This window comes from Salmo trutta, chromosome 2, assembly GCF_901001165.1.
Source record: "Salmo trutta chromosome 2, fSalTru1.1, whole genome shotgun sequence".
NCBI lineage: Eukaryota > Metazoa > Chordata > Actinopteri > Salmoniformes > Salmonidae > Salmo > Salmo trutta.
The window spans coordinates 39174689-39197168 of NC_042958.1; the positions used below are offsets into that span (position 1 = coordinate 39174689).

The window sequence follows — 22480 nt, forward strand, 5'->3', positions numbered from 1 at the left end:
TGTTTTACTCACGTTGGCTGCGGTGAAGGAGAGCCCGCAGGTTTTGTTAGCGGGCCGTGTCAGTGGCACTGTATTGTCCTCAAAGCGAGCAAAGAAGTTGTTTAGTTTGTCTGGTAGCAAGACATCGGTGTCCACGACGGGGCTGGTCTTCTTTTTGTAATCTGCGATTGACTGTAGACCTTGCCACATACGTCTCGTGTCTGAGCCATTGAATTGCGACTCTACTTTGTCTCTATACTAACGCTTAGCTTGTTTGATTGCCTTGGAGAGAATAACTACACTGTTTGTATTCGGTCATGTTTCCGGTCGCCTTGCCATGATTAAAAGCAGTGGTTCGCGCTTTCAGTTTTGCGCGAATGCTGCCATCAATCCACGGTTTCTGGTTGGGGAAGATTGTAATAGTCACCGTGGGAACAACATCACCGATGCACTTACTACTAAACTCACTCACCGAATCAGCGTATAGATCAATGTTGTTGTCCGATGCTATGCGGAACATATCCCAGTCCACGTGATTGAAGCAATCTTGAAGCTTGCGAATCAGATAGGTCTGTTCAACGCTGGTCTGACCAGAGTATAGGCGTTTCCTGTTTTAGTTTCTATCTATAGACTGGGAGCAACAAAATGGAGTCGTGGTCAGATTTGCCGAAAAGAGGGCAAGGGAGGGCTTTGTATGCGTTGCGGAAGTTAGAGTAGCAATGATCCAGAATGCTGCCAGCCCGGGTCGTGCATTCAATATGCACGACCATATTGAATAACAAGAGCCTTGTTTTCAGATTAGCTTTGTTAACCTCTATGGGCTAGGTGGGACGCTTGCAGAGTACCCACCCAGAAATAATCAGACACCCATTTTTCAGGCTAGCATATAATGTCACATAAACCCAAACCACAGCTAAATGCAGCACTAACCTTTGATGATCTTCATCAGATGACACACCTAGGACATTATGTTATACAATACATGCATGTTTTGTTCAATCAAGTTCATATTTATATCAAAAAACAGCTTTTTACATTAGCATGTGACTAGCATTCCCACCGAACACTTCCGGTGAATTTACTAAATTACTCACGATAAACGTTCACAAAAAACATAATTATTTTAAGAATTATAGATACAGAACTCCTATATGCACTCGCTATGTCCGATTTTAAAATAGCTTTTCGGTGAAAGCACATTTTGCAATATTCTAAGTAGATAGCCCGGCATCACAGGGCTAGCTATTTAGACACCCACCAAGTTTAGCCCTCACCAAAGTCAAATCAAATCAAATCAAATTTATTTATATAGCCCTTCGTACATCAGCTGAAATCTCAAAGTGCTGTACAGAAACCCAGCCTAAAACCCCAAACAGCAAGCAATGCATGTGAAAGAAGCACGGTGGCTGGGAAAAACTCCCTAGGAAAAACTCCTGAGAAAGGCCAAAAACCTAGGAAGAAACCTAGAGAGGAACCAGGCTATGAGGGGTGGCCAGTCCTCTTCTGGCTGTGCCGGGTGGATATTATAACAGAACATGGTCAAGATGTTAAAATGTTCGTAAATGACCAGCATGGTCAAATAATAATAATCATAGTAATTGTCGAGGGTGCAACAAGCACGTCCGGTGAACAGGTCAGGGTTCCGTAGCCGCAGGCCGAACAGTTGAAACTGGAGCAGCAGCATGGCCAGGTGGACTGGGGACAGCAAGGAGTCATCATGCCAGGTAGTCCTAGGGCTCAGGTCCTCCGAGAGAAAGAAAGAAAGAAAGAAAGAGAGAATTAGAGAGAGCATATTTACATTCACACAGGACACCGGATAAGACAAGAGAATACTCCAGATGTAACAGACTGACCCTAGCCCCCCGACACATAAACTACTGCAGCATAAATACTGGAGGCTGAGACAGGAGGGATCAGAAGACACTGTGGCCCCATCCGATGATACCCCCGGACAGGGCCAAACAGGCAGGATATAACCCCACCCACTTTGCCAAAGCACAGCCCCCACACCACTAGAGGGATATCTACAACCACCAACTTACCGTCCGAAGACAAGGCCGAGTATAGCCCACAAAGATGTCCGCCACGGCACAACCCAAGGGGGGGGCGCCAACCCAGACAGGAAGACCACGTCAGTGGCTCAACCTACTCAAGTGACGCACCCCTCCCATGGACGGCATGGAAGAACACCAGTAAGTCAGTGACTCAGCCCCTGTAAAAGGGTTAGAGGCAGAGAATCCCAGTGGGAAGAGGGGAACCGACAAGGCAGAGACAGCAAGGGCGGTTCGTTGCTCCAGCCTTTCCGTTCACCTTCACACTCCTGGGCCAGACTATACTTAATCATAGGACCTACTGAAGAGATAAGTCTTCAGTAAAGACTTAAAGGTTGAGACTGAGTCTGCGTCTCTCACATGGGTAGGCAGACCATTCCATAAAAATGGAGCTCTATAGGAGAAAGCCCTACCTCCAGCCGTTTGCTTAGAAATTCTAGGGACAATTAGGAGGCCTGCGTCTTGTGACCGTAGCGTACGTGTAGGTATGTACGGCAGGACCAAATCGGAAAGATAGGTAGGAGCAAGCCCATGTAATGCTTTGTAGGTTAGCAGTAAAACCTTGAAATCAGCCCTTGCCTTAACAGGAAGCCAGTGTAGGGAAGCTAGCACTGGAGTAATATGATCACATTTTTTGGTTCTAGTCAGGATTCTAGCAGCCGTATTTAGCACTAACTGAAGTTTGTTTAGTGCTTTATCCGGGTAGCCGGAAAGTAGAGCATTGCAGTAGTCGAGCCTAGAAGTAACAAAAGCATGGATTAATTTTTCTGCGTCATTTTTGGACAGAAAGTTTCTGATTTTTGCAATGTTACGTAGATGGAAAAAAGCTGTCCTTGAAGCAGTCTTGATATGTTCTTCAAAAGAGAGATCAGGGTCCAGAGTAACGCCGAGGTCCTTCACAGTTTTATTTGAGACGACTGTACAACCATCCAGATTAATTGTCAGATTCAACAGAAGATCTCTTTGTTTCTTGGGACCTAGGACAAGCATCTCTGTTTTGTCCGAGTTTAAAAGTAGAAAATTTGCAGCCATCCACTTCCTTATGTCTGAAACACAGGCTTCTAGCGAGAGCAATTTTGGGGCTTCACCATGTTTCATTGAAATGTACAGCTGTGTGTCGTCCGCATAGCAGTGAAATTTAACATTATGTTTTCGAATGACATCCCCAAGAGGTAAAATATATAGTGAAAACAATAGTGGTCCTAGAACGGAACCTTGAGGAACACCGAAATTTACAATTGATTTGTCAGAGGACGAACCATTCACAGAGACAAACTGATATCTTTCCGACAGATAAGATCTAAACCAGGCCAGAACTTGTCCATGTAGACCAATTTGGGTTTCCAATCTCTCCAAAAGAATATGGTGATCGATGGTATCAAAAGCGGCACTAAGATCTAGGAGCATGAGGACAGATGCAGAGCCTCGGTCTGACGTCATTAAAAGGTCATTTACCACCTTCACAAGTGCAGTCTCAGTGCTATGATGGGGTCTAAAACCAGACTGAAGCGTTTCGTATACATTGTTTGTCTTCAGGAAGGCAGTGAGTTGCTGCGCAACAACTTTTTCTAAAATTTTTGAGAGGAATGGAAGATTCGATATAGGCCGATAGTTTTTTATAATTTCTGGGTCAAGATTCGGCTTTTTCAAGAGAGGCTTTATTACTGCCACTTTTAGTGAGCTTGGTACACATCCGGTGGATAGAGAGCCGTTTATTATGTTCAACATAGGAGGGCCAAGCACAGGAAGCAGCTCTTTCAGTAGTTTAGTTGGAATAGGGTCCAGTATGCAGCTTGAGGGTTTGGAGGCCATGATTATTTTCATCATTGTGTCAAGAGATATAGTACTAAAACACTTTAGTATCTCCCTTGAGCCAAGGTCCTGGCAGAGTTGTGCAGACTCTGGACAATGAAGCCCTGGAGGAATACCCAGATTTAAAGAGGAGTCCGTAATTTGCTTTCTAATGATCATGATCTTTTCCTCAAAAAAGTTCATAAATTTATTACTGCTGAAGTGAAAGCCATCCTCCATTTGCGAATGCTGCTTTTTAGTTAGCTTTGCGACAGTGTCAAAAAGAAATTTCGGATTGTTCTTATTTTCCTCAATTAAGTTGGAAAAATAGGATGATCGTGCAGCAGTGAGGGCTCTTCGATACTGCACGGTACTGTCTTTCCAAGCTAGTCGGAAGACTTCCAGTTTAGTGTGGCGCCATTTCCGTTCCAATTTTCTGGAAGCTTGCTTCAGAGCTCGTGTATTTTCTGTATACCAGGGAGCTAGTTTCTTATGACAGATGTTTTTAATTTTTAGGGGTGCAACTGCATCTAGGGTATTGCGCAAGGTTGAATTGAGTTCCTCGGTTAGGTGGTTAACTGATTCTTGTCCTCTGACGTCCTTGGGTAGGCAGAGGGAGTCTGGAAGGGCATCAAGGAATCTTTGGGTTGTCTGAGAATTTATAGCACGACTTTTAATCTTCCTTGGTTGGGGTCTGAGCAGATTATTTGTCGCAATTGTAAACGCAATAAAATGGTGGTCCGATAATCCAGGATTATGAGGAAAAACATTAAGATCCACAACATTTATTCCATGGGACAAAACTAGGTCCAGAGTATGACTGTGGCAGTGAGTAGGTCCAGAGACATGTTGGACAAAACCCACTGAGTCGATGATGGCTCCGAAAGCCTTTTGGAGTGGGTCTGTGGACTTTTCCATGTGAATGTTAAAGTCACCAAAAATTAGAATATTATCTGCTATGACTACAAGATCCGATAGGAATTCAGGGAACTCAGTAAGGAACACTGCATATGGCCCAGGAGGCCTGTAAACAGTAGCTATAAAAAGTGATTGAGTAGGCTGCATAGATTTCATGACTAGAAGCTCAAAAGACGAAAACGTCATTGTTTTTTTTTTTGTAAATTGAAATTTGCTATCGTAAATGTTAGCAACACCTCCGCCTTTGCCGGATGCACGGGGGGTTTGGTCACTAGTGTAACCAGGGGGTGAGGCCTCATTTAACACAGTAAATTCATCAGGCTTAAGCCATGTTTCAGTCAGGCCAATCACATCAAGATTATGATCAGTGATTAGTTCATTGACTATAACTGCCTTGGAAGTGAGGGATCTAACATTAAGTAACCCAATTTTGAGATGTGAAGGATCACAATCTCTTTCAATAATGGCAGGAATGGAGGAGGTCTTTATACTAGTAAGATTACTGAAGCGAACACCGCCATTTTTAATTTTGCCCAACCAAGATCGAGGCACAGACACGGTCTCAATGGGGAAAGCTGAGCTGACTACGCTAACTGTGCTCGTGGCAGACTCCACTAAGCTGGCAGGCTGGCTAACAGCCTGTTGCCTGGCCTGCACCCTATTTCATTGTGGAGCTAGAGGAGTTAGAGCCCTGTCTATGTTCGTAGATAAGATGAGAGCACCCCTCCAGCTAGGATGGAGTCCGTCACTCCTCAGCAGGCCAGGCTTGGTCCTGTTTGTGGGTGAATCCCAGAAAGAGGGCCAGTTATCTACAAATTCTATCTTTTGGGAGGGGCAGAAAACAGTTTTCATCCAGCGATTGAGTTGTGAGACTCTGCTGTAGAGCTCATCACTCCCCCTAACTGGGAGGGGGCCAGAGACAATTACTCGATGCCGACACATCTTTCTAGCTGATTTACACGCTGAAGCTATATTGCGCTTGGTGACCTCTGACTGTTTCATCCTAACATCGTTGGTGCCGACGTGGATAACAATATCTCTATACTCTCTACACTCGCCAGTTTTAGCTTTAGCCAGCACCGTCTTTAGATTAGCCTTAACGTCGGTAGCCCTGCCCCCTGGTAAACAGTGTATGATCGCTGGATGATTAGTTTTAAGTCTAATACTGCGGGTAATGGAGTCGCCAATGACTAGGGTTTTCAATTTGTCAGAGCTAATGGTGGGAGCCGTCGGCGTCTCAGACCCCACAACGGGAGGAGCAGAGACCAGAGAAGTCTCGGCCTCCGACTCCGACTCGCTTAATGGGGAGAACCGGTTGAAAGTTTCTGTCGGCTGAATAAGCGACACCGGTTGAGCATTCCTACAGCGTTTCCCTCCAGAAGCCATGAGAAAGATGTCCGGCTGCGGGGACCGTGCGAGGGGGTTTATACTAACGTTACTATCTGTACTTGCTGGTGGCACAGACGCTGTTTCATCCTTTCCTACACTGAAATGACCCTTGCCTAACGATTGCGTCTGAAGCTGGGCTTGCAGCACAGCTATCCTTGCCGTAAGGCGATCGTTCTCCTGTATATTATGAGTACAACGACTGCAATTAGAAGGCATCATGTTAATGTTACTTAGCTTCGGCTGTTTGAAGTCCTGACGAACCATGTCCAGATAAAACCTCCGGGGTAGGAAAGTTGAATGAAAAAAAAAAGTTGAGTGAGGGAAAAAGTAAAAATATACGGTAATGAAAAAGTAAAAACCGTCAGGTAGCAAAGTAAAAACGGCAACAAAAACGCACAACAGCGTAAACAAGTCTGCAAGTTGTGACCGGAAACACCACACTACAGTGGTCATGTCAGATTTACTATAAGAAAATCTTTATTACATTTGCTGTTCTTCGTCAGAATGCACTCCCAGGACTTCTACTTCAATAACAAATGTTGGTTTGGTCCCAAATAATCCATAGTTATATCCAAATAGCGCCGTTTTGTTCGTGCGTTCAAGGCACTATCCGAAGGGTATATAAGGGTGACGCGCCCGACGCGTTTCGTGACAAAAAAAATCTAAATATTCCATTACCGTACTTCGAAGCATGTCAACCGCTGTTTAAAATCAATTTTTATGCCATTTTTCTCGTAAAAAAGCGATAATATTCCGACCGGGAGTGGTTGTTTTCGTTCAAAGAGAGAGAAAGTAAACATGGTGTCAGCTCGGGCACGCGCGCCCCAGTCTCATTGTCCTCTGATCGATCACTTACAAAATGCGCTAATGTTTTTCAGCCAGGGCCTGCAAAGCCACCATTCAGCTTTCTGGCGCCTTCTGAGAGCGTTAGAAAACGTCACGTCATGCCAGAGATCCCCTGTTTTGGTTAGAGATGATCAAGAAGGCCATGAAATGGTCAGAGAGAGCGCTTCCTGTTTGGAATCTTCTCAGGTTTTGGCCTGCCAAATGAGTTCTGTTATACTCACAGACACCATTCAAACAGTTTTAGAAACTTTAGGGTGTTTTCTATCCAAATCAAACAATTATATGCATATTCTAGTTACTGGGCAGGAGTAGTAACCAGATTAAATCGGTACGTTTTTTATCCGGCCGTGCAAATACTGCCCCCTAGCCCCAACAGGTTAAAATCCCCAGCTACAATAAATGCAGCCTCAGGATATGTGGTTTCCAGTTTACATAGAGTCCAATGAAGTTCTTTCAGGGCCGTCAATGTGTCTGCTTGGGGGGGATATACACGGCTGTGATTATAATCAAAGACAATTCTCTTGGTTGATAATGAGGTCGGCATTTAAGGAACTCTAGGTCAGGTGAACAAAAGGACTTGAGTTCCTGTATTTTGTTATGATCACACCACGACTCGTTAATCATAAGGCATACACCCCCGCCATTCTTCTTACCAGAGAGATGTTTGTTTCTGTCGGTGCGATGCGAAGAAACCGAGTGGTTGTACCGACTCTGATAACGTATCCCGAGTGAGCCATGTTTCCGTGAAACAGAGAATGTTACAATCTCTGATGTCTCTCTGGAAGGCAACCCTTGCTCAAATTTCGTCTACCTTGTTGTCAAGAGACTGGGCATTGGCGAGTAGTATACTTGGGATCGGTGAGCGATGTGCCCGTCTACGGAGCCTGACCAGAAGACCGCTCCTTCTGCCCCTTCTGCGGCGCTGTTGTTTTGGGTCGCCTACTGGGATCGCCTACCGATCCATTGTTCTGGGTGGTGGTCCAAACAGAGGATCTGCTTCGGGAAAGTCGTATTCTTGGTTGTAATGTTGGTAAGTTGACATTGCTCTTATATCCAATAGTTCCTCCCGGCTGTATGTAATAAGACTTAAGATTTCCTGGGGTAACAGTGTAAGAAATAACACATAAAAAAACAAAATACGGCATAGTTTCCTAAGAACGAGGTGACCACCATAGTTTCCGAAGCGAGGCGACCATCTCTGTAGGCGCCATCATAATTGGTGTGCATTTGTTCTGGTGGTATGGATACGTCATGTTGTTGATGATAAATCCTGAGTCCTATTAAGTATTTTCTGTTTTACTTTCTTTCCAGATTGGCAAATGGTCAATACGAAGTCGACACTGAGTTTTTCCATTTTTCATCCATCAGATTTAAGGGAGAAAAAGTCTGGTACTACTTTGACGCTATAAAAGCCGTCATCCCAGAGCCACAACCTTCCACATCCTCAGCTCGACACTTCTGTGTGTTGCCTGAGATCTGGGCAAAGTACACAAACAAACGTGTGTAAAACACTGGAATTGGAAGGGGGATAGAGAGGGTAGCAGGATGCGTTGGGGTGGTGATAGGACTAGACTGTGAGGGTTACCGCCATACAACGGCCACGTGCACCCTACCTCCAAGTTGATGTCATTACCGTGAAGCGGAGGGCCATTTAACCCCCTGGAGTGAGGTTAACTGATTTTCTACTAGTACATTATCCTGCTGTTTATACCATAGCTACTTTGCCAAAGTCATTCATTCACAATCGTTTTGAAGATTAGAAACAAATGTACATGAGACACACCCAATCAACATAGGGGGGGAAAAATAGTACCTGCTCCCAAATGAACTGGACTACTTCCATGAATTAGAAGTGTATGGTGTACACAGTATGGTATGCACATTCATATTTGTTTGATATTTTAGCTGTGTGCATATTTCTACACATCTGTTTTGTTAGCATGGTTGTTCAGAATTAATGTCTCCCACGTGACAAGTATTGACAAATCAGAAGGTGGTATTTGCCCTAGGTGGTGGGTTATTTCAGTGCCGTGGTAAAATGGTTTACGTGTTCTTAGCATATGTTCTAATGTTGCCCTGTTTAGCGCTGTTCTAATGTTTTTCTATGTGTTGTTTTTATGTATGTTATGTACTTTTGAAGCACTGCAAAATGAAATTGATTGAACTTGAATCCATGATTGTGCTAATATTATCTAATTTATTTTCTACATGAAATTGTATAATGTTTTTAACCATACCTCAGTCATAGTATACTTATTATCATTACCGAAATCAACCTCATTTTTGAACCCTATGTATCATTACCGCAACAGGTGTTGAATTTAATGTTAATTTAATGAATGGAAAAATAGTTGTTGGCTTTTAAATGCATGTGTAGAATCTATATGGTATGTTCTTCCAGGTTTGCCACATCATTTAGAAAATGTCAGGTTTCATTGAAATATCAAAAATATTAGGTTGTAGATTGTGGAAGGTTTTGCGGTAATGAGAGAAATCAGTCAAAATCAAATAAAAATGTTTCAAGTAACTGTGCATGACTTAATAATAAAACATGTATTAGCTTTCCTAATGGTCTTGACGTTTTCAGACTGTTGCGGTAATGAGATTAAGAATTTGTTTTGGAAAATATGTTCAAAAAGGTGTTAAATTGTCAGTAAATGTTTTTAAATTAAAGCTCACAAACACTTCAGACATTGTTATTAATGCCTAAAAATGACATTTGTTGATGTCATGTTTGAAATCTTTGAAACCAAGATTGTGAGAGTCACCCACCCATCAACTCAAGATGGAACTTTCTATCATTCACTGATATTGTTAATATACTGCAAAATTCACCTGAGCTCCGTAGACTGGTCTTCCCTGCTGGGACCCTGTCACCATCTGATCCTGCTAAGACATGATGACCATGGTGTTGTGTACTGACTGCACTAAAGCTGCATTCCCGCGGGCTGCCTGTGGGAACCTGTGGGTCCCGACAGAGATCATTGCGGCACGGTCAGCATTTTTCACACTGCGGGAGGGAGCAGCGGTCAGACAGACGACTTTCGGATGAAAATATTTGTGTTGTCCCACAGATTATTTTTAAACAGTCCTCTTTCTGCTCTATATGCGTTAGCCCACCTATTGTTTTAAAAAAATCTGACTTTTCGCATTATTCACAGAATTCTCTGATTCAACTCCAGTATTTAACCTGCAAGTCAGTTAAGAACAAATTCTTATTTACAATGACAGCCTAGGAACATTGGGTTCAGGGGCAGAACTGCAGATTTTTAACCTTGTCAGCTCGGGGATTCGATCTAGCAACCTTTCGGTTACTGGCCCAATGCTCTAACCACTAGGCTACCTGCCGCCCAAGTGTTCCTAGTATGTGTGGTCTCATTGAAATGGAGTAGGCTGCCTACATGGGCAGAGAATCACAGGGCAGTTAACTTCAATATGATTAGACTGTATATAAATATTGATAATGGAAAGTGGAGAGCGCTCAAACAACGTGAGTCGAAGTGCAATCAAAAAATGTAATCATTGAAAAGGTAAAGGCACAACGCGCACATAGGTTAGGCTACTATGGTGAGTGAGCGTTGCACCTTTACTTTTTTAATAAGTATTGATTATATACTTATTTGTTTCTGCCTGCAAATCATCCTCCTAAAAGGTAGGCTCTATCCTATAGGCCTATGCAAAACATAGCAAGTGTCACTATCATCATTCTTGGTGCGTCCAGTTCAGTAGCAATACCTGCAAGATCAGGTGCACGTGTGGTCTCAAACCTGAGAAAAGTCCATCCAGGAAGTGCCATTGTTTTGAAATGGCTGTTTTTCCAATGAAAGCCTATCCACCATTTAAAGGGATAGGACCCAGATTCCGTTCCCTATGGCTTTTATTCTGAAAAATGAGGGAGAATGACCAGTTTCAATGAGTAGATAGTGGGATGTCCCCAGAGCTCTTTTCTGTGCACAACTGAGAGCGCGCCTTTGTTTTTCTTTTATATTGACGACGCTATTGTCAGGTTGAAATATTATCGAATATTTAGGCTAAAAAACAACCTAAGGATTGTTTATAAACATCGTTTGACATGTTTCTACGAACTTTACGGATACTATTTGGAATTTTCTTCTGCCTCGTGACCGCATTTGAGCCATTGGATTACTGAACAAAATGCGCCAACAAAATTGAGGTTTTTGGATATAAAGAGGGACTTCATCAAACAAAACAAACATTTGTGTAACATGGAGTCTTGTGAGTGCAACCATAAGAAGATCACCAAAGGTAAGTGATTCATTTTATTGCTATTTCTAACTTTCGTGACTAATCTACTTGGCTGGTAACTATGTAATGTTTTGTGAGCTGAACGCTGTCCTCAGAGAATCGCATGGTTTGCTTTCGCCGTAAAGCCTTTTTGAAATCTGACAAAGTTATGCTTTATTTTGATGTATTACACTTGTGATTTCATGAAAGTTAAATATTTATAGTAATTTAATTTGAATTTGGCATTCTGCAATTTCACCGGATGTCGGCCAGGTGGGACGCTACCGTCCCAGGTACCCACATGAAGTTAACTGCCACTTTCCTACTCTGTAGACATGGGACTATCATGCAAAAATTAAGTCCATTTGTCATAATAAGAAGTAAAAGGTCAACTCTGAGTTTGAAAAGGCTTTAACCTAGGTCTGGCCTAGAAAAGTACTCACTCCAGACAATATGACCTCACTCTTTTAAAAACATCTGGGAAAAAATGCTGTCAGTGGAATGTTTGCAGTCTACTCAGTTTCAACATGATGGTTAATGACCTTAAGTCAAATCAAATATTATTTGCCACATGCGCCGAATAGAACAGGTGTTGACCTTACCATGAAATGCTTACTTACAAGCCCTTAACCAACAATGCAGTTCAAGAAATAGAGTTAAGAAAATATTCACTAAATAAAGTAGGAAATAAAATAAAAAGTAATACAATAAAATAAGGCTATAAACAGGGGGTACCGGTACCGAGTCAATGTGACATGCTGGTAGAAATTAGGTAAAATGGATTTAAATTTGCCTGCATTAAAGTCCCCGGCCACTAGGAGCACCGCTTCTGGATGAGCGTTTTCCTGTTTGCTTATGTCCTTATACAGCTGGTTGAGTGCCGTCTTAGTGCCAGCATCGGTTTGTGGTGGTAAATAGACAGCTATGAATAATATAGATGAGAACTCCTCTTGGTAGATAGTGTGGTCTCCTGGCGGGAAATAGCTTGAGACTTCTTTATTATTAGACATTGCGCACCAGCTGTTATTGACAAAAAGACATTCACACACACCCCTCCCCCGTCTTACCAGACGTAGTTGCTCTGTCCTGCCGACGCACGGAGAAGCCAGCCAGCTCTGTATTATCCATGTCGTCGTTCAGCCACGATGACACATAAGATATTAGTTTAATATCCCTTTGGTAGGATAGTCTTAATCGTAGATCAAGTTTATTTTCCCAATGATTGCATGTTGCCAATAGTACTGATGGTAGTGGTAGTTTACCCACTCGCCTACGAATTCTCACAAGGCACCCCGACCTCCGCCCCCGTTTTCTCAGCCTTTTATTCCCGTGAATGACTGGGATTTGGGGCTGGTCTCAAGAAAGCAGTATTTCCTTAGCGTCAGACTCATTAAAGAAAATATCTTTGTCCAGTTTGAGGTGAGTAATCGCTGTTCTTATGTCAAGAAGCTCTGGTAGTTTTTATTTTCCGTTTATTTAACCAGGTAAGCTAGTTGAGAACAAGTTCTCATGAATAACAGAGTGCAATACTCCCTGATGTCTCTCAATGTCAGACAGACTAGTTGGGTAATAATAAGCTATGATCACTGAAATTGACTGGCATAGGATTTGACAATGCAAATCCAGTTAGCCAATCTGTCTAGAACCAACTAGGTATACATAGCTCTGTGGCTCAGTTGGTAGAGCATGGTGTTTGCGACGCCAGCATGGGTTGTGGGTTCGATTCCCACGGGGGGCCAGTACACTTTTTTTTTTTTATGCATGAAATGTATGCATTCACTACTGTAAGTCGCTCTGGATAAGAGCGTCTGCTAAATGACTAAAATGTAAATGTAATTACACTGCCCAAACAAAGTCCCCAGTCCTAAAAACATACCCCACCCCTGTCCTCAAAACATAACCCCATGTCCCTCTCCTCTAGCCAGCAATGTTCTGCAGTTGTGCCGAACTACCAGGTACGCTGCCAAAACCCCCCACCCCAGTCCTAAAAACATATCCCCTGGAATGAGTCCCAAATGTCACTCTCCACTATATAGTGCACTACTGTTGACCAGAGCTCCATGGACTATTTGGGAATAGGGTGCCATTTAGGACTCAACCATGTCCTGTGGTCCACTCTCAGCCAGTGTGTCTGTTGTTCCAGTGACCTCCAACCTTCAACAGCTCTTATAAATAAACCCTCAGAGGACTAATAATGCACACCCTTCTATTTCCAGATGACCTCATGGATAAAGGACACTACTAGTTACTGATTTCGGAATCTAAAATGGTTCCTTACCTAGCAAGACAGACAAACATATGATCGAGCCAGCTAGCTAAGATCTGAGTTTCTGTAGCTATCTAAACGTTTGTGCAAGTGTCAAAGTAGCTAGCAATGATCTGTTGCCGTCTGACAAATATAACTACTGCTACCAGCATCTGGCTAGAGTAGCAAACCAAACAGTTAGGTTTGACTGATTAAATAGTTTCGGGAATAATAATGTCCATACAGCTTCTTTGACAACTAACGTTAGTAAGAAAGGGCGTCAACTTTGTGAATGCATGCCAACCTAGCTACCTCTAGCCAGCCAACTAACGTTAGCAATACACCTCATATCAAGAGTAGCCAGCTAACGTTAACTTAGCTGGTTGGCTAAACTAGCTGGCTGGGTAGCTAGCGTAGCTACTTTGCTAAGCTAGTTATCTAACGTTAGTTGGGATATAACGTTAGTAGATAACATTGAACATGACCAAAACAAAAAAAACACAGGATGTTAGCTATGCAGATATCTAACGTTGGCCATATGTAAATTAACGTTAGCTGCTTGGTAGTTAGCTAACGTTATCTACCTAGCTAGCAAGACAGCTATCCAAAAGGGGCTATGCAAGCTAGATAGCTATCAAACTTGGCAGCTAACGACCCACATCTATTACACAATTGCAATTACCAATTTGCAAAAGTTAGGAAGATAATTATGTATTACCCAAAGGTGCCACTCTGAGTTAACGCGAACATCTATTTGCGACCGTTATTGCTAACCAAAATTACCTTGGAAACTAGACGGTGAACGCTATCCCTTCCCGGCCCTCGTGACGTAATGTTTACAGTGTCAGACTTCTTCTTCAACTTGGACAAAATGGCTGTCCGCAAACAGATGTTAAAGGATTATGCCGCCACCTACTGTTCTGAAGTGTGTGGTCAATCACAGTTCAAATCATATCATATCAAATTGTATTTTATTAGTCACATGCTTACTTGAAATGCTTACTTACGATCCCCTAACCAACAATACAGGTAAGAATAAGAAATAAAAGTAACAACTAATTAAAGAGCAGCAGTAAAATAACAATAGCGAGACTATAGACAAGGGGGTACCGGTACAGAGTCAATGTGCGGGGGCACCGGTTGGTTGAGGTAATATGTACATGTAGGTAGAGTTGACTATGTATAGATGATAACAACATAGAGTAGCAGTGGAGTAAAAAGGGGGTGGGGGCAATGCAAATAGTCTGGGTAGCCATTTGATTAGCTGTTCAGGAGTCTTATGGCTTGGGGGTAGAAGCTGTTTAGAAGCCTCCAAGACTTCGTGCTCCGGTACCGCTTGCCGTGCGGTACCAGACAGAACAGTCTATGACTAGGGTGGCTGGAGTCTTTAACAATATTTTGGGGCCTTCCTCTGACACCACCTGGTATATAGGTACTGGAAGGCAGGAAGCATGGCCCCAGTGATGTACTGGGTCGTTCGCACTACCCTCTGTAGTGCCTTGCGGTCAAAGGCCGAGCAGTTGCCATACCAGGCAGTGATGCAACCAGTCAGGATGCTCTCGATGGTGCAGCTGTGGAACCTTTTGAGGATCTGAGGACCAATGACAAATATTTTCAGTCTCCTGAGGGGGAATAGGTTTTGTCGTGCCCTCTTCACGATTGTCTTGGTGTGCTTGGACCATGAAAGTTTGTTGGTGATGTGGACACCAAGGAACTTGAAGCTCTCAACCTGCTCCACTACAGCCCAGTCGATGAGAATGGGGGTGTGCTCGGTCCTCTTTTTCCTGTAGTCCACAATCATCTCCTTTGTCTTGATCACGTTGAGGGAGAGGTTGTTGTCCTGGCACCACACGGCCAGGTCTCTGACCTCCTCCCTATAGGCTGTCTCGTCGTTGTCAGTGATCAGGTCTACTACTGTTGTGTCATCGGCAAACTTAATGATGGTGTTAGAGTCGTGCCTGGCCATGCAGTCATGAGTGAATAGGGAGTACAGGAGGGGACTGAGCACGCACCCGAGGGCGCCCCCGTGTTGAGGATCAGAGTGGCAGATGTGTTGTTACCTACCCTTACCACCTGGGGGCGGCCCGTCAGGAAGTCCAGGATCCAGTTGTAGAGGGAGGTGTTTAGCCCCAGGGTCCTTAGCTTAGTGATGAGCTTTGAGGGCACTATGGTGTTGAACGCTGAGCTGTAGTCAATGAACAGCATTCTCACATAGGTGTTCCTTTTGTCCAGGTTGGAAAGAGCAGTGTGGAGTGCAATAGAGATTGCATCATCTGTGGATCTGTTGGGGCGGTTTGCAAATTGGAGTGGGTCTAGGGTTTCTGGGATAATGGTGTTGATGTGAGGCATGACCAGCCTTTCAAAGCACTTCATGGTTACAGACCTGAGTGCTACGTGTCGGTAGTCATTTAGGCAGTTTACCTTAGTGTTCTTGGGCACAGGGACTATGGTGGTATGCTTAAAACATGTTGGCATTACAGACTCGGACAGGTAGAGGTTGAAAATGTCAGTGAAGACACTTGACAGTTGGTCAGCGCATACTCGCAGTACACGTCCTGGTAATCCGTCTGGCCCTGCGGCCTTGTGAATGTTGACCTGTTTAAAGATCTTACTCACATCGGCTGCGGAGAGCGTGATCACACAGTCTTCCGGAACAGCTGATGCTCTCATGCATGTTTCAGTGTTATTTGCCTCAAAGCGAGCATAGAAGTAGTTTAGCTCGTCTGGTAGGCTCGTGTCACTGGGAAGCTCTCGGCTGTGCTTCCCTTTGTAGTCTGTAATGGTTTGCAAGCCCTGCCACAGCCGACGAGCGTCAAAGCCTGTGTAGTACGACTCGATCTTAGTCCTGTATTGATGCTTTGCCTGTTTGATGGTTCATCGGAGGGCATAGCGGGATTTCTTTTAAGCTTCCGGGTTAGAGTCCTGCTCCTTGAAAGCGGCAGCTCTAGCCGTTAGCTCAGTGCGGATGTTGCCTGTAATCCATGGCTTCTGGTTGGGGTGTGTACATACAGTCACTGTGGGGATGACGTCATCAATGCACTTATTTATGAAGCCAATGACTGATGTGGTGTACTCCTCAATAACATTGGAGGAATCCCAGAACAACATTAGCTCCATATCTCTAAATCCTACACTAACTCATTGCTTCTGAGAAAATAAAAAAAGAACCCTTCTAACTTCTTATAGACCCTTCCCCAACCCCCAACCCCAACCCCACCCCCCAACCCCATCCAAACTCAACGAACCTACACTTAAATCTTTCCCTCTATTCAGCATACAGCAATATAACACATGCTCCACCGTTTCTTCGACCATACACTCCAGACACAAACCATTCACATGCTTGCCAACCAAATATGATGAGTTCAATGTCCAATGTCCTAGGCACAATCAAGATCCTTCCTGATCTGACCTTTGAATCTTGGTCCCCCAACCTTTCTTTGGACAGCATATACAGTGGTGTAAAGTACTTAGATACAAATTATTATAAGCAGTAATGGAAAAAGTACCTAATTATCATACTTGAGTAAAAGTAAAGATACCTTAATAGTAAATGACTAAAGTAAAAGTGAAAGTCGCCCAGTAAAATACTACTTGAGTAAAAGTCTAAAAGTATTTGGTTTTAAATATACTTAAGAATCAAAAGTAAAAGTTGTCCAAAATGTAAAAAAGTAAAGTACAGACATCAGAAAATACTTACAGTACATGTAAGTAGTACTTTCATGTATTTTTACACCACTGCTTTAAATTACCCAAAAATACGACTTAAGTAGTATATGTATTTTACTATTTATATTGTAGAAATCTTTTACTTCACTACATTCCTAAATAAAATATATTTTTTACTCCATACATTTTCCCTGCCACCCAAAAGTACTCGTTACATTTTGAATGCTTAGCAGTACAGGAAAATGGTCCAATTCACACACTTGAAGAGAACATCCCTGGTCATCCCTACTGCCTCTGATCTGGTGGACTCACTAAATGCTTCATTTGTAAATGATGTCTGAGTGTTGGAGCGTGTGTTAGGCGGAGCAGCACAGGGGAACCCCAGAGCAGACTCAGACAAGGAAACAGGGATGAATGAACCAAGGTATTTATTATAACACAGGGAGAGATGGAGTGCAGATCCGGGGAAGCTCGGATGAGTTGTAGGAATCCAGATGTGGAGGCTGGAGTTGGAGTGAGCTGGGTTGGGACAGGGTAAACAGGTCCGGAGGGGAATCCAAGCGAGTGGTGGTGAGCTGAATCGAGAACAGGATAGCGAGATGTGGAACAGGAGACAGGAACAAGAGTCAGAGAAGCAAAACTGCAGTGAGAGGATAAACAGCATCAGGCAGGCAGCAGAAACAGGCACAGCAGGATACAGGAGCTTAAATAACAACAAATAGCAAGAAGCATGACTGACTGAATGGAGATTATGATGTGGCAGAGTGGAAGTGGCAGGACTGAGTATTTGTAGAGGTCTTGATTATGGAATGAGTTGCAGCTGGTGGGGAACTGCTCTGACTCCAGCACACCTGTCTCCAACCATACAATCACACACACGGAGAGAGAGAGAGTGTACTGGGGCTGCAGGTCAAGGAGACACCGGATGTCCACTAGGGGGTGTGGCAGGAGCAGATGTGACAGCATGCCCATGGCTATCCGTAAATAAAAATAAAACAAATAAAATGGTGCCGTCTGGTTTGCTTAATATAAGGTATTTGAAATGATTTAATCTTTTACTTCTACATTTGACACATAAGTATATATATAAAACCAAATACTTTTAGACTTTTACTCAAGTAGTATTTTATTGGGTGACTTTCCCTTTTACTCAAGTATGACAGTTGGGTACTTTTCCACCACTGTATCTAAGCGAAACCCAAATTAGTTTTATTAGTTAGCTGGCATTGTTTACTTGTTATGGAATGGATCATCTTCCACTGAGTCTGTGCAGAGTCGGAGAGTGATGGATTGTGGTCATGTAGTCAGTATAAGACATCTCTCTGTGCCCTATACAACAGCACCTTGTTACTCATAATTCTACTTTGTGTGACTTTCCATTAGGTGGTGCTGTCATATCTAACCCTACAACATGGGGTTGTTACAGTGCTGTACTAAATGTTTTACAAACAACCAGACCCAGAGCCCTGCATACATACAGACCAACCCCACAGCCCCACAGCCCCAGAACCCAACCCCACAACCCCACAGCCCCAGAACCCAACCCCACAGCCCCACAGCCCAACCCCACAACCCCACAGCTCCAGAACCCAGCCCCCAACCCCTCAGCCCCAGAACACAGCCCTAGAGCCCAACCCCACAGCCCCACAGCCCAACCCCCCAACCCCACAGCTCCAAAACCCAACACCACAACCCCACAGCCCCAGAACCCAGCCCCCCAACCCCTCAGCCCCAGAACCCAGCCCCACAGCCCCAGAGCCCAACCCCACAGCCCCACAGCCCAACCCCCCAACCCCTCAGCCCCAGAGCCCAACCCCACAGCCCCACAGCCCCAGAACCCAACCCCCCAACCCCTCAGCCCCAGAGCCCAACCCCACAGCCCCATAGCCCAATCCCACAGCCCCAGAACCCAACCCTACAGCCCCAGAACCCAGCCCCACAGCCCCACAGCCCCAGAACCCAACCCCAGAGCCCCAGAGCCCAACCCCCCAACCCCACAGCCCCAGAACCCAACCCCACAGCCCCACAGCCCCAGAACCCAACCCCCCAACCCCACAGCCCCAGAACCCAACCCCCCAACCCCACAGCCCCAGAACCCAATCCCACAGCCCCATAGCCCCATAGCCCAGCCCCACAGCCACAGGACCCAGCCCCACAGCCCAACCCCATAGCCCCAGAGCCCAACCCCACAGCCCCAGAACCCAAACCCACAGCCCCAGAACATAGCCTAGCAGCCCCAGAACCCAACCCCACAACCCAACCCCACAACCCCATTTCCCCAGAACCCAACCCTACAACCCCATAGCCCAACCCCATAGCCCCAGAACCCAACCCTACAGCCCCAGAACCCAGCCCCACAGCCCCAGGACCCAGCCCCACAGCCACAGAACCCAACCCCACAACCACAGAGCCCAAACCCAAACCCACACCCACAGCCCCAGAACCCAAACCCACAGCCCCAGAACATAACCTAGCAGCCCCAGAACCCAACCCCAGAACAGGGAGGGAGGGAGGGAGGGAGGGAGGGAGGGAGGCATTCCTTCTCCATGCCAGCTGCAGCCTACCTCCAGCCCAGGGCCAGGCAAGACAATAAGGAGATTGTCTTGGCATCATGGTCTGACTAGCCCAGCGACAGCTGCCCCCAGGCTGGCCCATACTGTCTACTCTTCAGGCTGGCCCATACTGTCTACTCTTCAGGCTGGCCCATACTGTCTACTCTTCAGGCTGGCCCATACTGTCTACTCTTCAGGCTGGCCCATACTGTCTACTCTTCAGGCTGGCCCATACTGTCTACTCTTCAGACTGGCCCATACTGTCTAGTCTTCAGGCTGGCCCATACCGTCTACTCTTCAGGCTGGCCCTGACTGCACTGTCTCCACTGTCCAGGCAAAGTCTACTACTCTACAGTCACTGACCACAAAGATGGACAGGCGGGCAGACAGGCGGACAAACAGGCGGGCAGACAGGCGGGCAGACGGACAGTTTAGTTTATTAGGATCCCCATTAACTATTGCATATGCAGCAGCTACTCTTCCTAAACATACATCATAAACCATACATCATAAACCATGGTCTGACAATGGAAGAGGCTGGTCGGAGAGTACAGCCTAATGTAAACAGGTCCACAGTGTCATAAACCATGGTCTGACAATGGAAGAATTTAATATCCAACGTTTCGACAGCCAAGCTGTCTTCATCAAAGTATGATCACAAACACTGCGAGATGACTCGTTTATATAGTGTCAAAAGACACACAGGTGTCTGTAATCATGGCCAAGTGTGGCCTGATATCATTGGTTAATTCTCAAATATAAAAATGGCATACAAAGAACAGCATACAAAAAACAAATGGATAGCATACGATCATAAATTCATTTTAGACTACACAAGCTTACAAACAATTACAATGGCAAAGTCACAATAATCACAAGAATGGCTTCAGATCAAAGTCTATGTTGAGACCGAAGGGAGCAAGGGTCTTTAAGTTAAAGATCCAGGCAGATTCTCGTTTTAACAATAAATTATCAAGGGAGGGTGACATGTTCGATGCCAATATAACGCAGAGACGAAATCGAGTGGATTGCTTCCAAAAAGTGGGCCGCAACTGGGTAAGTCAAGTTTTTGCACCTAATGGTGCTACGATGCTCTGAGATATGTACTTTTAATTCACGCTTTGTTTTACCCACATCATTTTTACCACAAGGACAAGTTATAAGATAAATAACTGCCTTAGTGGAGCACGTGATAACACCTTTGATTGGGATCTGTTTCCCTGTTTGGGGGTGTTTGAAGGATCTACATTTATAAGTGCCATTGCCATTACACTTGTCATTTCCATCCAGTAGGGGCGCAAATAGATGTTGTTCAGGAATATCTTGGGGTGGTAAATCAGAGTGTACCAATTGGTCTCTGAGATTTCTGCCCCGTGAGAATAGACCAAGGGAGGGTCCGAAAACACATTACCGAGACTATCATCGGATCTTAGAATGTGCCAATGTTTGTGAATTTGTTCAGAGCACTTTAAATAGCGGGTAGTTAGAACGCAAGAATGCGTCTTTTTGCGAGACTGACCTTTGAAAAGGTCATGTCTCGTTTTGTTTTGAATTTTCTCAATGGCAATATTAATCTGATCATTTTTGTACCCCCTCTCCTTGAATTTTCTTTGCGTCTCAGCCATATTTCTGTCAAAATCTGATTGTTTTTTGCAAATTCTTTTGATTCGACAGAATTGGCTGGAAGGCAAACTATTTTTCAAGGGAAGTGGATGACAACTGTCAGCCCTCAACAAACTGTTACGATCAGTAGGTTTCCTGTAAAGATCAGTGTATAGAACATTATTTTCACACAAGATCATAAGATCAAGAAAACTGATTTGATGTGTATCAGATTGCACAGTAAATCTCAGATGCTCAGAACAGGAGTTAAGAAAAGCATGGAATGCCTGGAGCTGTTTTGCATCACCCCTCCATAGAACAAAAATATAATCAATATACCGTTTCCAAATAATGATGTTAGGCAAGAAAACATTTTTGAGAGGATTGAAAATAGACTGTTTCTCCATGTAACCCACATAATTATTTTGCATCTGAGCTCCTGGAGTGTGTGGCTCTCCCTTATTTTCTAGTTTTCTACTCCGCTAGCCAGCACCTCGCCTTAATAGGAGTGTGTTTCTTTTTCTTCTAGACTGACAATGGAAGAGACTGGTCGGAGAGTCCAGCCTAATTTAAAGCAGGTCCACAGTGTCATAAACCATGAACTGACAATGGAAGAGACTGGTCGGAGAGTCCAGCCTAATGTAAACAGGTCCACAGTGTCATAAACCAATGCACAACGACCTCATGCTGGTGACAGAGCAGCTCTACCTGTCATATATAGGACTGCACAACGACCTCATGCTGGTGGCAGCAGCAGTATTCAGCCATCAGCAAGAACAAGACATTTGCAACATACCAACAATTACATCAGGCTCAGAGATCCAAAGTGCAATCATCAATGACGACAATATTTTCGCAAATATAAACTCTGTCAGCATTTCCACTATAGGCAGAGTATTGGAAAAAAAATACAATGACTATGAAACAACTGTACAAGGTGCGATTTGAGAGGAATAGTGATAGAGTGTAGGAGCTGAGGTACCAGGATGTCCAGGTAGGAGCTGTGGTACCAGGGTGTCCAGGTAGGAGCTGCGGTACCAGCACGTCCAGGTAGGAGCTGAGGTACCAGTATGTCCAGTATGTCCAGGTAGGAGCTGTGGTACCAGTATGTCCAGGTAGGAGCTGCGGTACCATTATGTCCAGGTAGGAGCTGTGGTACCAATATGTCCAGTATGTCCAGGTAGGAGCTGTGG

At 44.5% G+C, this 22480-nt stretch overlaps 2 protein-coding genes across 5 annotated transcripts in view; one reads left to right on the forward strand and one right to left on the reverse strand.

Annotated features, from left to right (window-relative positions):
* LOC115155187 (kelch domain-containing protein 3) overlaps positions 1–14317 on the reverse strand; it is an 86298-nt gene extending 71981 nt beyond the window's left edge. For 2 of the 4 annotated variants that reach the window (XM_029701880.1, XM_029701877.1), the window contains exon 1: positions 14248–14317. The gene's annotated coding sequence lies outside the window, so the exon portion shown is untranslated. Of the gene's footprint in view, positions 1–12286; positions 12335–14182 lie in introns of all 4 variants that reach the window. The other 2 variants (XM_029701878.1, XM_029701879.1) reach the window with 2 other exon arrangements.
* Positions 11201–19304, forward strand: LOC115163078 (extensin-like). Its single transcript, XM_029714672.1, has 2 exons — positions 11201–11240; positions 18664–19304. The coding sequence occupies exons 1-2, from the start codon at positions 11201–11203 to the stop codon at positions 19302–19304; spliced, it is 681 nt and encodes a 226-aa protein (XP_029570532.1).
* The last annotated feature ends 3176 nt before the right edge of the window (positions 19305–22480 follow it).

Excerpts from the sequence above, each read along its gene's own strand:
- LOC115163078 (XM_029714672.1), top strand. The coding sequence starts at position 11,201 with ATGGAGTCTTGTGAGTGCAACCATAAGAAGATCACCAAAG. Across the intron at positions 11,241-18,663 it reads CCATAAGAAGATCACCAAAG|CCCCAGAACCCAACCCCACA; the intron begins GTAAGTGATTCA and ends ACAACCCCACAG.